The 17622-nt window shown below is 36.6% G+C and overlaps 2 protein-coding genes across 2 annotated transcripts; one reads left to right on the plus strand and one right to left on the minus strand.

Moving 5' to 3' along the window:
* Nucleotides 1–466: 466 nt before the first annotated feature.
* On the minus strand, nucleotides 467–859 carry LOC132277584 (uncharacterized). The gene has a single exon (XM_059779423.1). It carries the CDS (start codon nucleotides 857–859, stop codon nucleotides 467–469), a length of 393 nt encoding a protein of 130 aa, XP_059635406.1.
* Nucleotides 860–3392: 2533 nt separating this feature from the next.
* On the plus strand, nucleotides 3393–3965 carry LOC132277585 (uncharacterized). Its single transcript, XM_059779424.1, has one exon. The coding sequence runs from the start codon at nucleotides 3393–3395 to the stop codon at nucleotides 3963–3965; it is 573 nt and encodes a 190-aa protein (XP_059635407.1).
* Nucleotides 3966–17622: the final 13657 nt, after the last annotated feature.

Raw genomic sequence — 17622 nt, forward strand, 5'->3', positions numbered from 1 at the left:
GCAAGATCATTGCCCCATCCCCAAACAAAAGACAACACTGTCCCTATTGTTGGAACCAAAGAATATAGAAATTAAATGGACAAGTATAGGTGGAGATATATAGAGAAATATTGGAACATATTACCTCACTTGGTTCGATGTGGAGTACAATTTCTGCAAAAGAGGTTATGGAAAACAATCGAAAACCATATCAGATAAATATAGCACCCCCAAACAAAATATAACCATATTCAAATACTAAATAGTTACGGAGCTAACAAGTAGGATACAACCGGTTAAGACTCAAAAATTAATCCAAGGTAACTGAATAGACACAACCGGTTGGGTTGCCTCCCAGGAGCGCTAAATTTAATGTCTTCAGCCAGACACAATGGGGGAAGTTCCCCCAAAAGAGATTAGTTCGAATAAACCGGATTGATGAGGAAAATGTCCTCAGTGACATGAGCCTCAAACTCAAGGAAAGGTTTTAAATGATGAGCATTGACTTTAAACAGCTTTCCAGTTTTGGGATCTTGTACCTCAATGGCACCATGAGTACATAATATGGACCAGACCATCGTGACCTCAACTTCCCATGAAACAATGCAAGACGGGAGTTATACAAAAGAACCTTTTGGCCTTGGAAAAACTCCTTTCTTAAAATTTGTTTGTCATGTTCCAATTTAGTCTTAGCTTTATAAATCCTCGAACTCTCATAGGCATCATTTCTAAGTTCTTCCAACTCATTAAGTTGAAGTGTCCTACGCTCACCTGTTTGATCATAATCAAAGTTCATGGCCTTGATGGCCCAATAAGCACGATGTTCCAGTTTGACAGGCAAGTGACAGGCTTTGCCATAGACCAATCGGTATGGAGACATTCCTATAGGGGTCTTATAAGCAGTACGATAGGCCCATAAAGCATCATGGAGACGGAGACTCTAGTCCTTTCTTGTGGGTTTAACCGTTTTCTCTAAGATATGCTTGATCTCCCTATTGAATACTTCAGCCTGACCATTGGTTTGTGGGTGGTAAGATAGGGCTACCTTATGGGTGATCCCATATTTGGACATTAGTCTAGCAAAGACTTTGTTGTAGAAATGTGAACCATAGTCACTGATTATGGCTTAAGGTGTACCGAAGCGAGACAAAATGAAGTCTTTCAAGAATTTCACCACAACCCTATGGTCTGCTGTCTTTGTGGCTAAGGCTTCTACCCATTTGGACACATAATCAACTACCAGAAGGATGTAGGTATACCCATATGAAGAGATAAAGGGTCCCATGAGATAGAGCAGTAACAACCCCCTTTATGGTCGATCTTTAATGCTTATGCTTCTCACGGCAACTCCCACTGAGAATATAAATAAAACACCAATCAATAAGCAACAAATGAAGAACAAGGCACTGTGATTTTGTATAAGGCAGTTAGATTGTGGAATTGCTTATTTATTTATTTATTTATTTTTATCAAAGGTCAACCCCAGAAGGAGAAAGAAAAGTAAAAGAAAATTAAGGAAAAGAAAAAAATAAATAAAAATAAAAATAAAAATAAAAAATCAAATTACACTAAACTGTTGAACGGATCAATAAATGAAGCAATATATATATATATATATATATATATATATATATATATTAACTGCTACTCCGACAGAGAAGATGATGGAACATAAAGAAAAATAAAATAAAATTATAGAAAAGAAGATAGAACAAAAAGAAAAGTAAAAGAAAAATAAAATAAAAAAGTAAAAAGATTAGACTGATTGTGGAAGGAGAGAACTACGAGAATTTTTTTTTTTTTTCCAAAGGCCTACCAACCGAAAAGAATAAAAATAAGAATTAAAAAGAAGGAAAGGGAGCTAGGGATAGAAAGTTTGGGTGGGTTTCCAAAAATTTCAGTTTTGAATTTTTCTGCGAATTCTCAATCTTCATATGGCAATGGTGCCATTTGACGAATAAAATAGTGGTAAGTATTCCCGCCTGTCACGCGGGTGACCCGGGTTCGATCCCCGGCAACGGCGCCATTTGACGAGTGTATTTTTATGGATTATGTCGTTGTTTTTCTACACTTCGTGCAAAAATAAGAAAAACCTGCAAAAACTAAATTAAAGATAGTATAGAATAAGCAGGGTCGAACCATATAAGATTTAAACTCGTTAATCAAAATTAAAACCAAAATTTGAAGAAGAATAACTTTAAAATAATTTAATAATTTTTTCTTTTGAACTAAAAATAAAATAAATAATTAAGACAAATAAATTATGATCAAATAATAAGAAAAGTCTCAAGGAAAGAATCCACCACCATAGCTTACTATAAATAAATTTGTATATTTCTTTTAGATAAATTTTCCTATTATAAACAAATCACTTCATCAGTCCAATTACAACTTGGAAAGATGAAGGAAAATAATAGCGTGAAATAACAATTGCTTGAGAACATATTTTACTTAATTTGATATATCTTTGGTAAATAGAAATAGGCATTATCCGAATTACCATTAATTGGCAAACACGAAGAATCCTTTTCCTAATTTTTTTTATTAAAATAAGAACACAGAATAGAAGAGTAAAAATAATGCAAGAAAAAATTTCATAAAAGAATTAAACTAAATTTACTTATATTTTAGCCATGGTGGCTTCGTCACTCCCTTGAGAAGGGGGTGTTTAAGCTAGCATAATAAGAAAACAAAGTAAAGAAATAAAAATAATTTTCATAACAAAAATTATAAGAAATAAACAGAAGGCAAAAATTCTCTCTAACTTTTATTATTTTATCCCACTAACGATGTACATCAACCTCCTCTACATATGTCTATATTTATAGAGTTTAGAATGGAACGATCGGGAGGAGAAAATTCTAATTACAGAAGTGAAAATAAAAATAAAATAAAATCTTCCTAAAATCTTGCTGTTCCTAATTTGATCTGATCTTTGACTTAACGTGTTTTCCAATCTGTCTTGATATATTTTCCAATTTGGCTTGATCTTTACTGATTTAATGAAATAGGCAATTTCTTAAGTTGACTTTAATTGATCGTATAATCCCACCATTCTGCTATTTTTGTTTCTTTTCTTCTTATTCTGAAATCAGCCCCTATAAAACATAAAAAGCTGTGATAAGAACAGTTATCTAATAAAAAATATTAATTAATCATTTATTATAAAGTATAAAATAACAAGTTTTGTGCACTTATCACAAGTGGAGATGCGGATCGCAAGGGGAGAATTTGCTGGATATGTTCAAGGGCCAGCACAGAAGCAGAATCGCCCAGCTGAGCAAGTCAAGAGAAGTCAAAAGCCTAATCACCATAACGCTCAGCCCGTTTGGATAATAAATGCAATTCATGGGTGACCTAAAAAGACAACAGAATCTAAAGAATTGCTCCCAACGCGTCTCCGCCAAGCGTAGATGAAGAGGCGAATAGGCAGTGTCAACACTTTGCACCAACAGAGCGCATCAACGCAGATAAGGTTTGACAAAACAGACCTGCTGCAAGTTCAGATTCCTCATGAAGATCCTTTGGTTGTTAGTTTGACAGTGACGGAATGCCTAGTACGAAGGGTGCTAATTGATCGAGGGAGTAGTGCGAATGTCATGACTTGGGTCACCTTCGATCGGCTAAAAATCAAGTCAGAGGCACTTAAATGTACTGGGAATCCATTGTTGGGATTCGATGGAAAACGAGTCAAACTGATCGGTACAGTTGAATTATTTGTCCGAGCTGCCGAGAGGGAACTTGTCGAAAGTTTTGTGGTAGTGGAGATCCATCCATCCTACAATCTGCTGATGGGAAGAGGGTGGATTCATAGGGTCCAGGGAGTCCCATCGACCTTGCACCAGGTGATGAGATGTTTGAGTCCCGACGAAAATAAGGTGATAGATATCCATGGGGACCAGGTTACAGCAAATGAGTGTTACTCGGTGACTCTGAAAGCCGCAGGGAAGGGAAAAGCTCTCATTCGATCTAATAGCTCACCATAGCAATTACAAAAACCTCCCCCTAGCACGAAAAGGGAGGAGGAGACTCCAGTATTGATTGAGGAACCTCTAGTTGATGTTCAAATTGATCTTTTAAGGCCAGACCAAACCACAAAAATAGGTTCAGGGCTTGACAAGGAAGAAAGACGCCAATTGGTTGATTTCCTTTCCCAAAATGCAGATGTGTTTGCCTGGAGCCATTCGGACATGCCAGGGATCTACCCTTCTGTCTCTTGCCATTCCCTTCGTGTAGATCCGAACGTCAAACCTGTTTGGCAGAGGCAATGAAGGTTCGCCCCAGAACACAATCAGATCATTGCGGATGAAGTTAATAGATTGCTAGAAGCTAGGTTCATCCGAGAGGTTCAGTACCCGTTCTGGCTGTCGAACGTGGTTGTAGTGCAAAAGAAGAACGGAAAATGGAGGGTTTGCATTGACTTCACCAATTTGAATAAAGCTTGTCCGAAGGATAGTTTTCCTCTTCCAAAGATTGATCAAATGGTAGATGCTACAACTGGCTATGAACGATTAACCTTTTTGGATGCCTATTTAGGTTACAATCAAATCCCAATGGATCCGATCGATGAGGAAAAAACCTCCTTTGTCACTGAGCGAGGGACCTACTGCTACAAGGTCATGTAATTCGGACTGAAGAATGTTGGAGCTACGTATCAAAGATTGGTCAGCAAAATTTTCAAGAATCAAATGGGCAAGATTGTCGAAGCTTACATCGATGAGATGGTAGTCAAGAGAAAACAGAAGGACCATCATTTGTAACATTTACAGGAGGTGTTCGACGTACTGAGAAGGTATGGAATGAGGTTAAACCCAACCAAATGTTTTTTCGGTGTGGGATCTGGGCAATTCCTTGGCCATGTGGTCAACAACAGGGGGATTGAAGTTAGCCCAGCCCAAGCGAAGCTTTACTCAAAAATGCAGAACCAAACATTGTTAAGGAAGTCCAAGCTCTCACCGGACGCATAGCGGCACTAAGTCGATTCATCTCTAAGTTATTAGACCAATGCAAGCCATTCTTTGATATAATAAGAAGTCATGGAAAATAATCCTAGGGGGATGAGCAGAGGCAAGCACTGACAAAGTTGAAAGAGTATATGCGAAACCCACCCTGACTGCCCCGAAGCCAGGTGAGAAGCTTTTCTTGTATCTTGGAGTTTCCAACATTGTAACTAGTGGTGTTCTGATACGATCTGAGGAAGGAAAGTAGTTCCCAGTCTTCTATGTCAATAAGACACTGACTGAGTCAGAGAGAAGATATTCAAAGGCCGAACGAGTAATCTTGTCCCTGGTAAATGCAAAGAGGAAACTCAGGCATTACTTCGAGTCGCATCCTATAGTCGTTCTGACCACATTTCCTATAAGGGTGATCCTGCATAAGCCTGATCTGTCCGGACGAATGACGTAATAGGTAATAAAGCTGAGTTTTTTTGACATAACGTATGAACCCTGAACCGCCATCAAAGGGCAAGCTGTTGCTGATTTCCTACTGGAATTTGATGTGGAAGAGCCAGAGGAAAACCTTGAAGATTCTTCATGGAAGCTTTTCGTTGATGGATCTTCGAATCAGATGGGGGAAGGAATTGGGGTCAAGCTGCAGACACCAGAAGGCACCACGCTGAGCCAAGCGATCAGACTTAAGTTCAGAGCGACCAATAATGAAGCAGAATATGAAGCACTACTGGATGGATTGAAGTTGGCCAAGGAACTAAAGGTCAAAAGCTTAATCGCTTTTAGTGATTCATAGCTGGTCGTTCGACAAGTAACTAGGGAGTATGGAACCAAAGAATGAACAATGGAAGCATATCATTCAGCCGTTATGCAAGAGGCTGAAAGTTTTGATCAAATTAAGTTCATCCAATTGCTGAGGTAGCGTAACGAAGACGTCGATCGGCTGGCATGCAGTTTATCGAGTTCTGGGAAAACACTGACAGGAGTGTCTCCAATTGGTGTGTTGTGCCAGCCAACTATCCTTGGAGAGTCATCAAGCTCGGATCCTTGGCAAGTGAATGTCATACTATATGAGCCAAGCTGGATCGATCCGATTATTACATACATTCGGGATGGTGTTTTGCCAGAGCAGAGGGATGAAGCAAGGAAGATTAGATCGAATGCTGCGAAGTATGCCATAGTGCACAACCAATTATACAGCAGATCTTACTTAAGGCCTTACTGGAAATGTGTAACCCCCACAGATTCTCGGCAGATACTATGAACTATCCACGAAGATGTGTGTGGTAATCATTCAGGGGGGAGGTCTTTAGCACACAAAGCGATGACACAGGGGTATTTTTGATCGAACATGTCACGAGATACGGAGGAATTCTCAAGAAGGTGCGATAAGTGCCAAAGGTTCGAATTGGCCTAAGGATTTTATCTAAAGGTTAATCTTATGTTTTGATGATTACAAACTATTAATGATGTTTAAGTACTAATGTTTCAATTGAGTGATATATAGTTGATCAACATTCAATCCTCAAATATGAGCTAGAAGATCCATTCCAACCATTCCAAAGCATTCCAAACATTCAAGCAATGGATTCAAGGAAGCCTCAAAGTTGCAAGAAATCAAAGAAAAACTTGGACTTCAAAGATCACACAAAGCATTTCAAAGAAAGAAAGAAAGTCTTCATCAAGCCTAAACGATCATAGTCAAAGAATGAAGAAAAAGGTAAATAGGATGGTAAGAGCTTAAGATTCAATGTCAAAGTCTTTATGAATTCATTTGAAACTCATCTCTATAGGACCATGCATATCATACATCATTTATATGCTCCTACATCATTAGCAATAGACTATGAACTTCAATACATATATATATGACATATGAAGTCTTTGCTAAGAATAAGTTAGTTCAAGCTTGCATAAGCTTTCAAAGAACTCACAACTTAAGCTAGAAATGCTAAGACCAGGCACATTAATCATAACATTTATTTTGGTCTCTAAAAAGAAAAGGAAAAGGCATTGAATTAATTTTTCATCTTTAAAGCCTTTGTTGCCAAAATTTGGTAAATGACTCTAGGACACAATGCACTTGAAATTTATCATCTTCATATGTCCCTAGACTCTTAGAAATAGGCCTTGAACTAAATTGAACCATTCATAGGTGCTAGAAAGATGGATATCTCAAAAGAAGTAATTTTCAGCCTAAAAAATTTCAGACCAGCTTACACTAAAACTGCTATAACTATTTGTGTAGTTGGAATTTTTATGTAAGGCCAGTGGAATTGGAAATCTGACTTCGAGCGCTTGAGGTTAGACTCAAATTTCACCTAAATTGGATTTAAAATGACTGAGATATGAGCTTCACAAAAAACCTGATTCTGCTCTGGGAAAATTCTGACCAGGTTGTAATAAAATGGCCATAACCATTACTGTGGTTGGAATTTTTTAGCAAGGCTGGTGGCTTTAGAAAGTTGACTTCAAGGCAATAAATTTAGACTCAAATTTAACCTCATTTGGAGTTTCATGGATTGAGTTATGTCCATTTGAAGTCATGCACTTTTTTTGTCCAATCCAATTTAGCAGCAGCCTTCATGAAGCAAGAGCCGCCTTTATAAGAAATAGAGCCAGCTCTTTCAAGGCCAATGGAGTAGGCTCTATGAAAAATTAGAGAAGGCTCAAAGAACAGAGAAGGTTCAATGAAAAATTAGAGAAGGCTCAATCAAAGAATGGAGAAGGCTCAATGAATTAGAGACACCTCCATGAAAATGGAGAAGGCTCCAAGAAAATTGAGCAGGCTCTCAAAGAATAGAGCCGGCTCTGTAAAAGTCTCTCTCAACTCCAGTAGCTAGTTTTCAACGAAAAATGAAGTTTCCAACCAAAGAGCAGGCTCTCAGAGGCTGGGAGCCGTTTCCATGCAATGGAGAGGTGGCTCTCAAGGCTAAGGAGCCACCTCCTCTTGTTTACAAAAGCCAGCTCCTTCTAGGGTTTTGAACTGCAACGGAAACATTTTCATTCATTGCTCCCCAACTACTTCTAACAGCTATATTGAGCTTTGAAATTCTATAAATACAGAGGGGTTGTTTGCTGAATAAGTTGACCATTTTTTAGAGACATTAAATTGCATCAAAGAGAGCTTTTGTTCTCACATCTTCTCCCCATCTCTCTCATTCACTCATATACTACTGGAGAGAACATTCAAGAACATTCATTCAAGTGCATCAAAGAGAGCTTTTGGCTCTACCATTATACAGAGCTTTTGTTCTGGTTATACTCACTCATAGAGCCTCTGTTCAGACATCGATATTTATCTCATATACAAGCTTCCATAGCTGAATCAGAGTGAACTTCAAAGAGCATTTCGTAAGCCTTTGTTGAACTTTTATTCTAGTATTTTATTAGAGGTTTTGTTCTGCATTTTCCTCATCATCTCTCATATATTTCATACTTAGAGTTTGAGCTTCACTTGATTTCATATATACTCTATTGTGAGGCTTGATTTGTATCAGTTCTTGAGAGGATTTCTTGTACTACAAATTCTATCTACAAATCTGCTGTAAGCCTAAAAGGAAGAGTTCGCTTAGTAAAGAAATTGTAAGGGCTGGTGTGGCCTATGTAAAACTAAGAGATGTGGTCTCTTAGCAAGGATACTGTAAAGGGTTGGTGTGACCCAAAAGGAAGCCTAGGAGAAGGGTGTTCTCATAGCAAGAAAGAGAAGCAAGGTCTTACTTCAATTGAAGGTTTGCTCTCCACCATTAAGGAGAACCTCTAAGGAATTTGGGAAGTCTCAAGAGGGATCTTGAGCCGAGGAGTAGGAGTTTCCGAACCTCGCAAAAGTTGCCGTGTTATTGTTTGCAATTTCTCTTCCCTTATCTCTTTTACAATTTTGCCTAATTGATTACTTTCATATCTTGTTTATTGCATAATTGGTTATACTGTTGATTAGAAATTGTATTTCTATAATTTGCGAAAATTGGCCATTGACTCTATTCACCCCCCTCTAGAGTCAATTCTTGGGTAACAATTGGTATCAGAGCCTAAACTCTATTAAAGGACTTAACCGTCTTAGAGTACGATCATGGCCAATAATAGTAGTATCACACACTTAGAAGGTTATCCCATTGACAAACCTCTTTGTTTTGATGGAAATGATTATATTTATTGAAAAATTAGAATAAGGGCCTTCTTAAAAAGTATTGATATTGATTTATGGAAAGTTGTAGAAAATGGTGGTCATATCCTAACCAAAGTTATTGAAGGGAATGGAATTCCTAAATTAAAAGGTGAATGGGATGAAAATGATCATAGATTAATTCAATGCAATACTTTAGCCATATGCCATCTTTATTGTGCATTAAGCAAAAATGAGTTCAATAAGATAATCTTTTGTAAAATGGCTAAAGAAATTTGGAACACACTTGAATTAGCCTATGGAGGATCAATTAATGGTGAGGAATCATATATGCCTATGCTTATTGAAAAAGATGTTGCTTCCATCATAAATGAAAATGAATTAGTTAGTGAGATGTATTCTAGTTCTACTAACATTACTAATCATTTGAATTTTCTTAGTAGAACTTACTCTTCTCCTATATTAAAGAAAATAAAGCAACTCAAAAGAAGAGTATAGCTCTCCAAGCTTCTAGCAAAGAAGCAAGTTACATCAAAGAGGTGGTCAATCTTTGTCTCATGGCCAATGAAGAGGAAGTAAATTCTAATCATGAATCCTTTGATTTAGAAACTTCCTATAATGAATTAGTTGATGAGCATAATGATTTGCATAATGCATTTAAAGAGTTATATGGTGTGCTAGAAACAATGCTTGTGAAATGTGCTTCGTTTAAAAAGGAAAACCATGATCTCTCTCAAAGACATGAAAAAGTTCAAATGGAAAATGACTCTTTGAAAAAGGAAAATCATTATCTTGTGCAAGAATTAGAAAAGATTCAAATTGAAAATGAGTCATTGAAAAATGAAATGAAATGTGTATTTTCTAAAGAGTCATCATCAATTGATCTTGTTTCCGAAAATGAGTCTCTAAAGAAAATCATTCATGATCAAAATGATATTTTAGCAAAGTTTACCAAAGAAAAAGAGAATTTGAGTACTATACTTGGAAATCAAAGAGATGTCCTTTTCAAAAATGAGATACAATATGATCCTCACACTAAAGATGCATGCTTGTTAAGAAGAAGAAATCATTTGTATGATCATTTTGTCAAGAGTGGTACCCAATCCTCTAAATGCAATTATTGTAAAAGATTAAGTCATAAGATTCATATTTGTCCATTTAGAAAGAAGTTGAGGTCCAAGAAAATTTGGGTTCCAAAAGGAACTTATGCTCCATTACCTAACTCATATGGAATCAAGAAAATTTGGGTACCAAAAGGAGAATATGTAACCTTTCCTTGTAGGATTACTTGATGACATCTTCTTCAATCAAGGATTAGGAAGGAAGCATCACACTTGGGGACAAACCCAAGGGCTAGGTTATTGGTTAAACTCCACTCAATCTTTCCATACTATAAATTGCTTAATTCATGGTTTGTTGAAATCATTCATATATTGTGGAAATTTTCTTTTATTATAATTCAAGTTTTCATCAATTATGCAAACTATTTTTAGTGTAAGATTTTTTTTTTTTTGGAATGAAAAGTTATTTTTCATGCATTACATTCACATGAATTACTTGTAAATTATGTCTGGAATGATACATCTTAAACAAGAAGATAGATTTTGCTTGCTTAGAAGGGAAATTGGAATGTCCTCAGAAGATGAATTTTTTAAGTAAAGCAAAGTAGCAGCAGAGCCAGCTCCATTCAGAAAAAGAGTCGTCTCTTTGAAGAAAAAGAGCCGTCTCTACACAAGGTAAAGCAGTCTCCACAGATGATATCAAATTGCTTGCTCTCGGGATCTAAAAAATTTTAAGAAAAAGCCTGCTCTATAAAAACAAGAGCCGGCTCCCCAGCCTGTATACAAAATTGAAATAGGAAGAGCCGTCTCTAGAAAAAGGTAGAGTCGGCTCCTTCAGTGCTATTTTCTTCCAACTCTCAGGATCTCCTCTGCAGACAATTGAGCCTGCTCAACAAAAAGGAAGGGCCAGCTCCAAAAATAATCTTGAGCCATCTCCAAAAATTTTAAGAGCCGTCTACACAAATTATCCGAGTCGGCTGCCAAACTACTTTAAAATCTACTCTCTCAAGATCTAAGATGTGGGTGAGTGGCGGAGCAAAGAAAATATACAATGTTTTGAGCCATCACAATGAGCTCCACTGAGCTTTATAGAAAAATATACTTAGAGAGCTTAAACGGAGAGAGAAGAGCATTAATTCAAAACTAGTGAGCTCTATTGATACATGACTGTAGATTTGAAAAAAAAAAAAAAAAAGCTTCTGGGTCTTGGGTGTGCTTCGAGTGTCTATTGACTTTGGTGACGCCCGAGCTACCTTTGAGTTCCATATCAGTCCAGCAAAACTCCGACCAAATTCAAACGATGTTGAGTTTCAGTTCCTAAAAGGCGAAGGTACAGTTCAGCTACAGTGAGGTTCCAAGACCAAACCGAAAGCTGCAACAGCTGCTGCCATAGTTTACATCATCCACAACCTCCGGCGAGCTTCCCTCTATTTCAGAACTGAGTATATCAATCCAGTGAAGATGTTACAGCAATCAACTTTCCGGTAACATCTCAGATCAATAAGACCCAAAAACCGAAAGCTCTAAGCTTGCATTCAAGCTCCGATGACCAAATCACAAGTTCCCAGCTGCAATTTCAGTCCACCGGTGAAACACAACTATCTCTGTTAATACCGGTGAGCTTCATACTACCACAACAGTTCAGGCAAGCTTCACAAACAGTTCCATTCCATAGTGTTTCAGCTCCGGTGATCAAACAAGCAGAATTTCAGTCCGGTGAAGTTTCCATTGATCTCGAAATGAAGAAATCATTGATTCCAGCAAGCTTCACTCTCGGGATCTCTTTGATGTAGCAAGAGTCGGCAAATACAGAGCCGGCTCCAACAACTTTTGAGCGGGCTCCCACAATGCTTCTCTAAGTCTCCGGTTCTTAAGTGTACTATAGGTTGGTTAGACATACTTAATAGATCTCGGCACTTCATTTAGAGCATTGTAGTTGACATTTCCAGTAACAAGAACTCCAGATTGTCTTCATGCGAATTGGGCATCCTACCTAGTAAGTTTCTTTCATTCAATCCACTCAAAGTTTCACATGATCTGGCCATAATTCACACTTACAGTCACTACATTGTTATTTCATTCCCTTCATTTCTTCCTTCATAAAACCTGGCAATTCTTTTCTCTTTGTAGTTATTTCTTTCTCACACATAAAACGTTAAATCATTCTAACAAGATTTGCTGAAATCTATGTTTTATTGCCTATGCTCAAGTATTTAAGCATAAACTTCTATCTTTCCTTTGTTTAACCTTTTAAATCCCTTATATAGAGATCATATTTTAGAAGTATACTGCATACAGTTTATTAGCAAATCCAATTTGTTCTTGAATTTATCTTTAATAGTATAAACATGTGTCTTTTATGGTTCATTTGAGCAGTGTATTACATGGTCCTATAAATTCCATGTGCTCTTGCTCTTTATTTGAAATTTTAGTCATCAACTTTTAAATGCATCACCCCTAATCTATCATTCACTGAATTTCTCTTGAATGAACTGAATATCATTCACCTCCTCTTGTGGATTTTATTAAATTTCCATTTTGGGTTTCCATTTCTAGGCTAATTTTATCTATTTCATACCCTAGACATTGTCACATAACAACTGTTGTTGGGGGTTCTAAAATGAATTTTCTTAGCACTCAAAAGTTGATTGTTTGTGCACATTAAATTGGGCTATTTCATTTGCATAAATAAATAATTTTTTTGGGATTGCTACTAAAAAATCTTCAGTAAAAATTAATTTGGGATTTGGAATTATCATTGTGTTTTCATTGGGTTTCCGTTCTGAATGTTCTTTGTGTATTTCAATCCAAACCCTAAAATTATCCATGGCTTCTATATATGTAAAATGAAAATTTGCTTCAAATTTCTTCTTATTTGTTTAAATCTTTCAAGTTTCTTCTGCACTACTACTTCAAAATATGGCAAGAAACTAGATTATCCTCCCACCTTTTTGAGATGACAAAGGGGGAGAAAGATGCGTGATTCATTATTCTTGTTATATTCATTATGCTTGTAATGCTTATGTTGCCTTTCACTTCTATTTTTAGACGCATATTGAAAGGGGGAGACTTATACACCTTAATGTCTAAAATATTTTTTGTTGATATAAATTCAATGTACGCATATCGATAGGGGGAGCATTCTTTCAAATGCACTCCACTTTGACAATAAACACATCAATGTTTGGTCATCATCAAAAAGGGGGAGATTGTTGGCCTAAGGATTTTATCTAAAGGTCAATCTTATATTTTGATGATTACAAACCATTAATGATGTTTAAGTACTAATGTTTTCATTGAGTGATATATAGTTGATCAACATTCAATCCTTAATGATGAGCTAGAAGATCCATTCCAAGCATTCCCAAAGCATTCCAAACATTTAAGCAATGGATTCAAGGAAGCCTCAAAGTTGCAAGAAATCAAAGAAAAACTCAGACTTCCAAAATCACACAAAGCATTTCAAAGAAAGAAAGAAAGTCTTCATCAAGCCTAAACGATCATGGTCAAAGAATGAAGAAAAGGGTAGATAGGATGAGGAGAGCTTAAGATTCAATGTCAAAGTCTTTATAAATTCATTTGAAGCTCATCTCTATAGGACCATGCATATCATACATTATTTATATGCTCCTATATCATTAGCAATAGACTATGAACTTCAATACATATATATTTAACATATGAAGTCTTTGCTAAGAATGAGTTAGTTCAAGCTTGCATAAGCTTTGAAAGAACTCACAACTTAAGCTAGAAATGCTAAGACCATCCACATTAATCATAACATTTATTTTGGTCTCTAAAAAGAAAAGGAAAAGGCATTGAATTAATTTTTCATCTTTAGAGCCTTTGTTGCCAAATTTTGGTAAATGACTCTAGGACACAATGCACTTGAAATTTATCATCTTCATATGTCCCTAGACTCTTAGAAACAGGCCTTGAACTAAATTGAACCATTCATAGGTGTTAGAAAGATGGATATCTCAAAAGAAGTAATTTTCAGCCTAAAAAATTTCAGACCAGCTTGCACTAAAACTGCTATAACTATTTGTGTAGTTGGAATTTTTATGTAAAACTAGTGGAATTGGAAAGCTGACTTCGAGCTCTTGAGGTTAGACTCAAATTTCACCTAAATTGGATTTAAAATGACTGAGATATGAGCTTCACTAAAAACCTGATTCTACTTTGCGAAAATTCTGACCAGGTTCCACTAAAATGGCCATAACCATTACTCTGGTTGGAATTTTTTAGCAAGGCCAGTGGGTTTAGAAAGCTGACTTCAGGGCAATAAATTTAGACTCAAATTTAACCTCATTTGGAGTTTCATGGACTGAGTTATGTCCATTTGAAGTCATGCACTTTTTCTGTCCAATCCAATTTAGCAGCAGCCTTCATGAAGCAAGAGCCGCCTCTATAAGAAATAGAGCTAGCTCTCTCAAGGCATATGGAGCAGGCTCTATGAAAAATTACAGAAGGCTCAAAGAACAGAGAAGGCTTAATGAAAAATTAGAGAAGGCTCAATCAAAGAATGAAGAAAGCTCAATGAATTAGAGATGGCTCCATGAAAATGGAGAAGGCTCCATGAAATTAGAATCGACTCCAAGCAAATGGAAAAGGCTCCATGAAAATGGAGAAGGCTCCAAGCAAATGGAGTAGGCTCTCAAAGAATAGAGCTAGCTTTGTAAAAGTCTCTCTCAACTCCAGTAGCTAGTTTTCAACGAAAAATGAAGTTTCCAACCAAAAAGCAGGCTCCCAAAATAGGGAGCAAGCTCTCAGAGGCTAGGAGCCGTCTCTATGCAATGGAGAGGCAGCTCTCAAGGCTAGGGAGCCACCTCCTCTTGTTTACAAAAGCCGGCTCAATCTAGGGTTTTGAACTGCAATGGAAACATTTTCATTCATTGCTCCCCAACTACTTCTAACAGCTATATTGAGCTTCGAAATTCTATAAATATAGAGGGGTTGCTTGCTGAATAAGTTGACCATTTTTTAGAGACATTAAATTGCATCAAAGAGAGCTTTTGTTCTCACATCTTCTCCTCATCTCTTTCATTCACTCATATACTACTTGAGAGAACATTCAAGAACATTCATTCAAGTGCATCAAAGAGAGCTTTTGGCTCTACCATTATACAGAGCTTTTGTTCTGGTTATACTCACTCATAGAGCCTCTGTTCAGACATCAATCTTTATCTCATATACAAGCTTCCATAGCTGAATCAGAGTGAACTTCAGAGAGCATTTCGTAGGCTTTTGCTGAACTTTTATTCTAGTATTTCATCAGAGCTTTTGTTCTGCATTTTCCTCATCATCTCTCATATATTTCATACTTAGAGTTTGAGCTTCACTTGATTTCATATATACTCTATTGTGAGGTTTGATTTGTATCAGTTCTTAAGAGGATTTCTTATACTACAAATTCTATCTACAAATCTATTGTAAGCCTAAAAGGAAGAGTTCTTTTAGCAAAGAAATTGTAAGGGCTGGTGTGGCCTATGTAAAACTAAGAGAGGTGGTCTCTTAGCAAGGATACTGTAAAGGGTTGGTGTGACCCAAAAGGAAGCCTAGGAGTAGGGTGTTCTCCTAGTAAGAAAGAGAAGCAAGGTTTTGCTTCAATTGAAGGTTTGCTCTTCACCATTAAGGAGAAGTTCTAAGGAATTTGGGAAGTCTCAAGAGGGATCTTGAGCCGAGGAGTAGGAGTTTCCGAACCTCACAAAAATCGCCATGTTATTGTTTGCAATTTATCTTCCCTTATCTCTTTTACAATTGTGCCTAATTGATTACTTTCATATCTTGTTTATTGTATAATTGGTTATACTATTGATTAGAAATTGTATTTCTATAATTTACGAAAATTGGCCATTGACTTTATTCACCACCCCTCTAGAGTCAATTCTTGGGTAACAGTTCGGACCACTGATCCACCAAACACCAGAAGACTTGCACGTAATGGTCAAACCATGGCCTTTCATGCAATGGGGGATGGATGTGGTTGGCCCGCTACTGACCGCCAGGTCACAGAATAAGTTTGTTCTACTTAAAACAGACTACTTTACCAAATGGGTAGAGGCAGAACCATATGTTGACCTTATATCAAAGGCTTTTGATGATCATAATTCATTAATGATATTCTATGATCACTAATGTCTTCTTGAGTGAAATTACAGATCAAAGCTTTCATCAAACAAGACATTGCAATAGAAGAACAAAACTGAAGATACAACCCAAGGCATGGGAAAAGGACTAAGGAATTAAGAGTCAAGAACAAGTCTTCAACATCTCATCAAAATGGGGTTAGCTAGGATGGTGAGCGTTTTAGGAAACCTTATTAAAGTACATAAGAACATCTTGAAGCTCAAATTTTCCAAAACTATGCATATCAATTCATTCACAGTGATAAGGAACAAAGGCCTAAAGTAAAACATCATTTGAACAAGTTCCTCAAAATATAGGTCCATTTCGATCGACCGAAATGGAAGGGCTTTATGAATTAGTTGACGATTTTAAAACAAAGAGTTTGGATCAAAACCTCAAGCTATTTCGGTTTACTGAAATTGAACATCAATTCATTTTGGTCTACCAAAATGAATACACAAGTCCAACTCCTAGTTATTTCGGACGACCGAAATAATTGTGAGTTTTACTTCGGTCTACCAAACAAAGAGTACTGAGGATGATGATCAATCTTAAAATCATTTCGGACGACTGAAACACAAGGGTGTTTCATTTCGGTCGACCGAAACTGCGTATTTCAAAATTCAAACGGGCATCTTTTCTTGAAGTGCGTGTCCAACAGCTATAACACTTATCAGACATGTCTAGAAGTCTATATAAAAACTTATATACTTCATTAAAAACTGTTGCTTTCATTAAGATACACATCTTTGCATTTATATAACCTTTGTTTATCATTATACACTTACTATATATCATCAAAGAGTATTGAGTTTCAAGTTATTCATACATACTCTAGAGTAAGCTGAATCTTGTACTTTAGATCTAATAGAGATCACTTTGTACTTCATCAATCTTGTTCAAATCTTGTAAGGGCTGGTGTGGCCCAAGAAAAACTAAGAAAAGGTGTTTCTCTTAGCACTTAGAAGCAAAGAAGAGCTTCTTGTAATAGGTTTGCTCTCCACCCGCAAGGAGAAGTTATAGTGAATTGGGAAGTCTCAAGAGGGGTCTTGAGCCGAGGAGTAGGAGTTTTCGAACCTCACTAAAATTGCTAAGTATATGTTTGCAATCTCTATCTCTATCTCTTACATTTATTGCTTCATATTTTTTTTAATAATTATTGTCCCTTGAAGTTTAAAATTCAGATTACTATCTTCAAATATTCATCAAGGAAGTTAAGCTTTGTTCTAGTTAGTTAATTAAAATGCAAAATTGACCGTAGTTTGTTTAGACTCTATTCACCGCCCTCTCTAGAGTCTATATCTGGGCAACAATTGGTATCAGAGCAAGGTCTCTATTGAAAAAGCTTAAGTGTTTTAGAGATCGATCATAGCAAACTTAA

Source organism: Cornus florida, unplaced genomic scaffold, assembly GCF_030987335.1.
Source record: "Cornus florida cultivar Cherokee Brave unplaced genomic scaffold, ASM3098733v1 CherokeeBrave_3.0.0_Hap2_Chr10, whole genome shotgun sequence".
Taxonomy (NCBI): Eukaryota; Viridiplantae; Streptophyta; class Magnoliopsida; order Cornales; family Cornaceae; genus Cornus; species Cornus florida.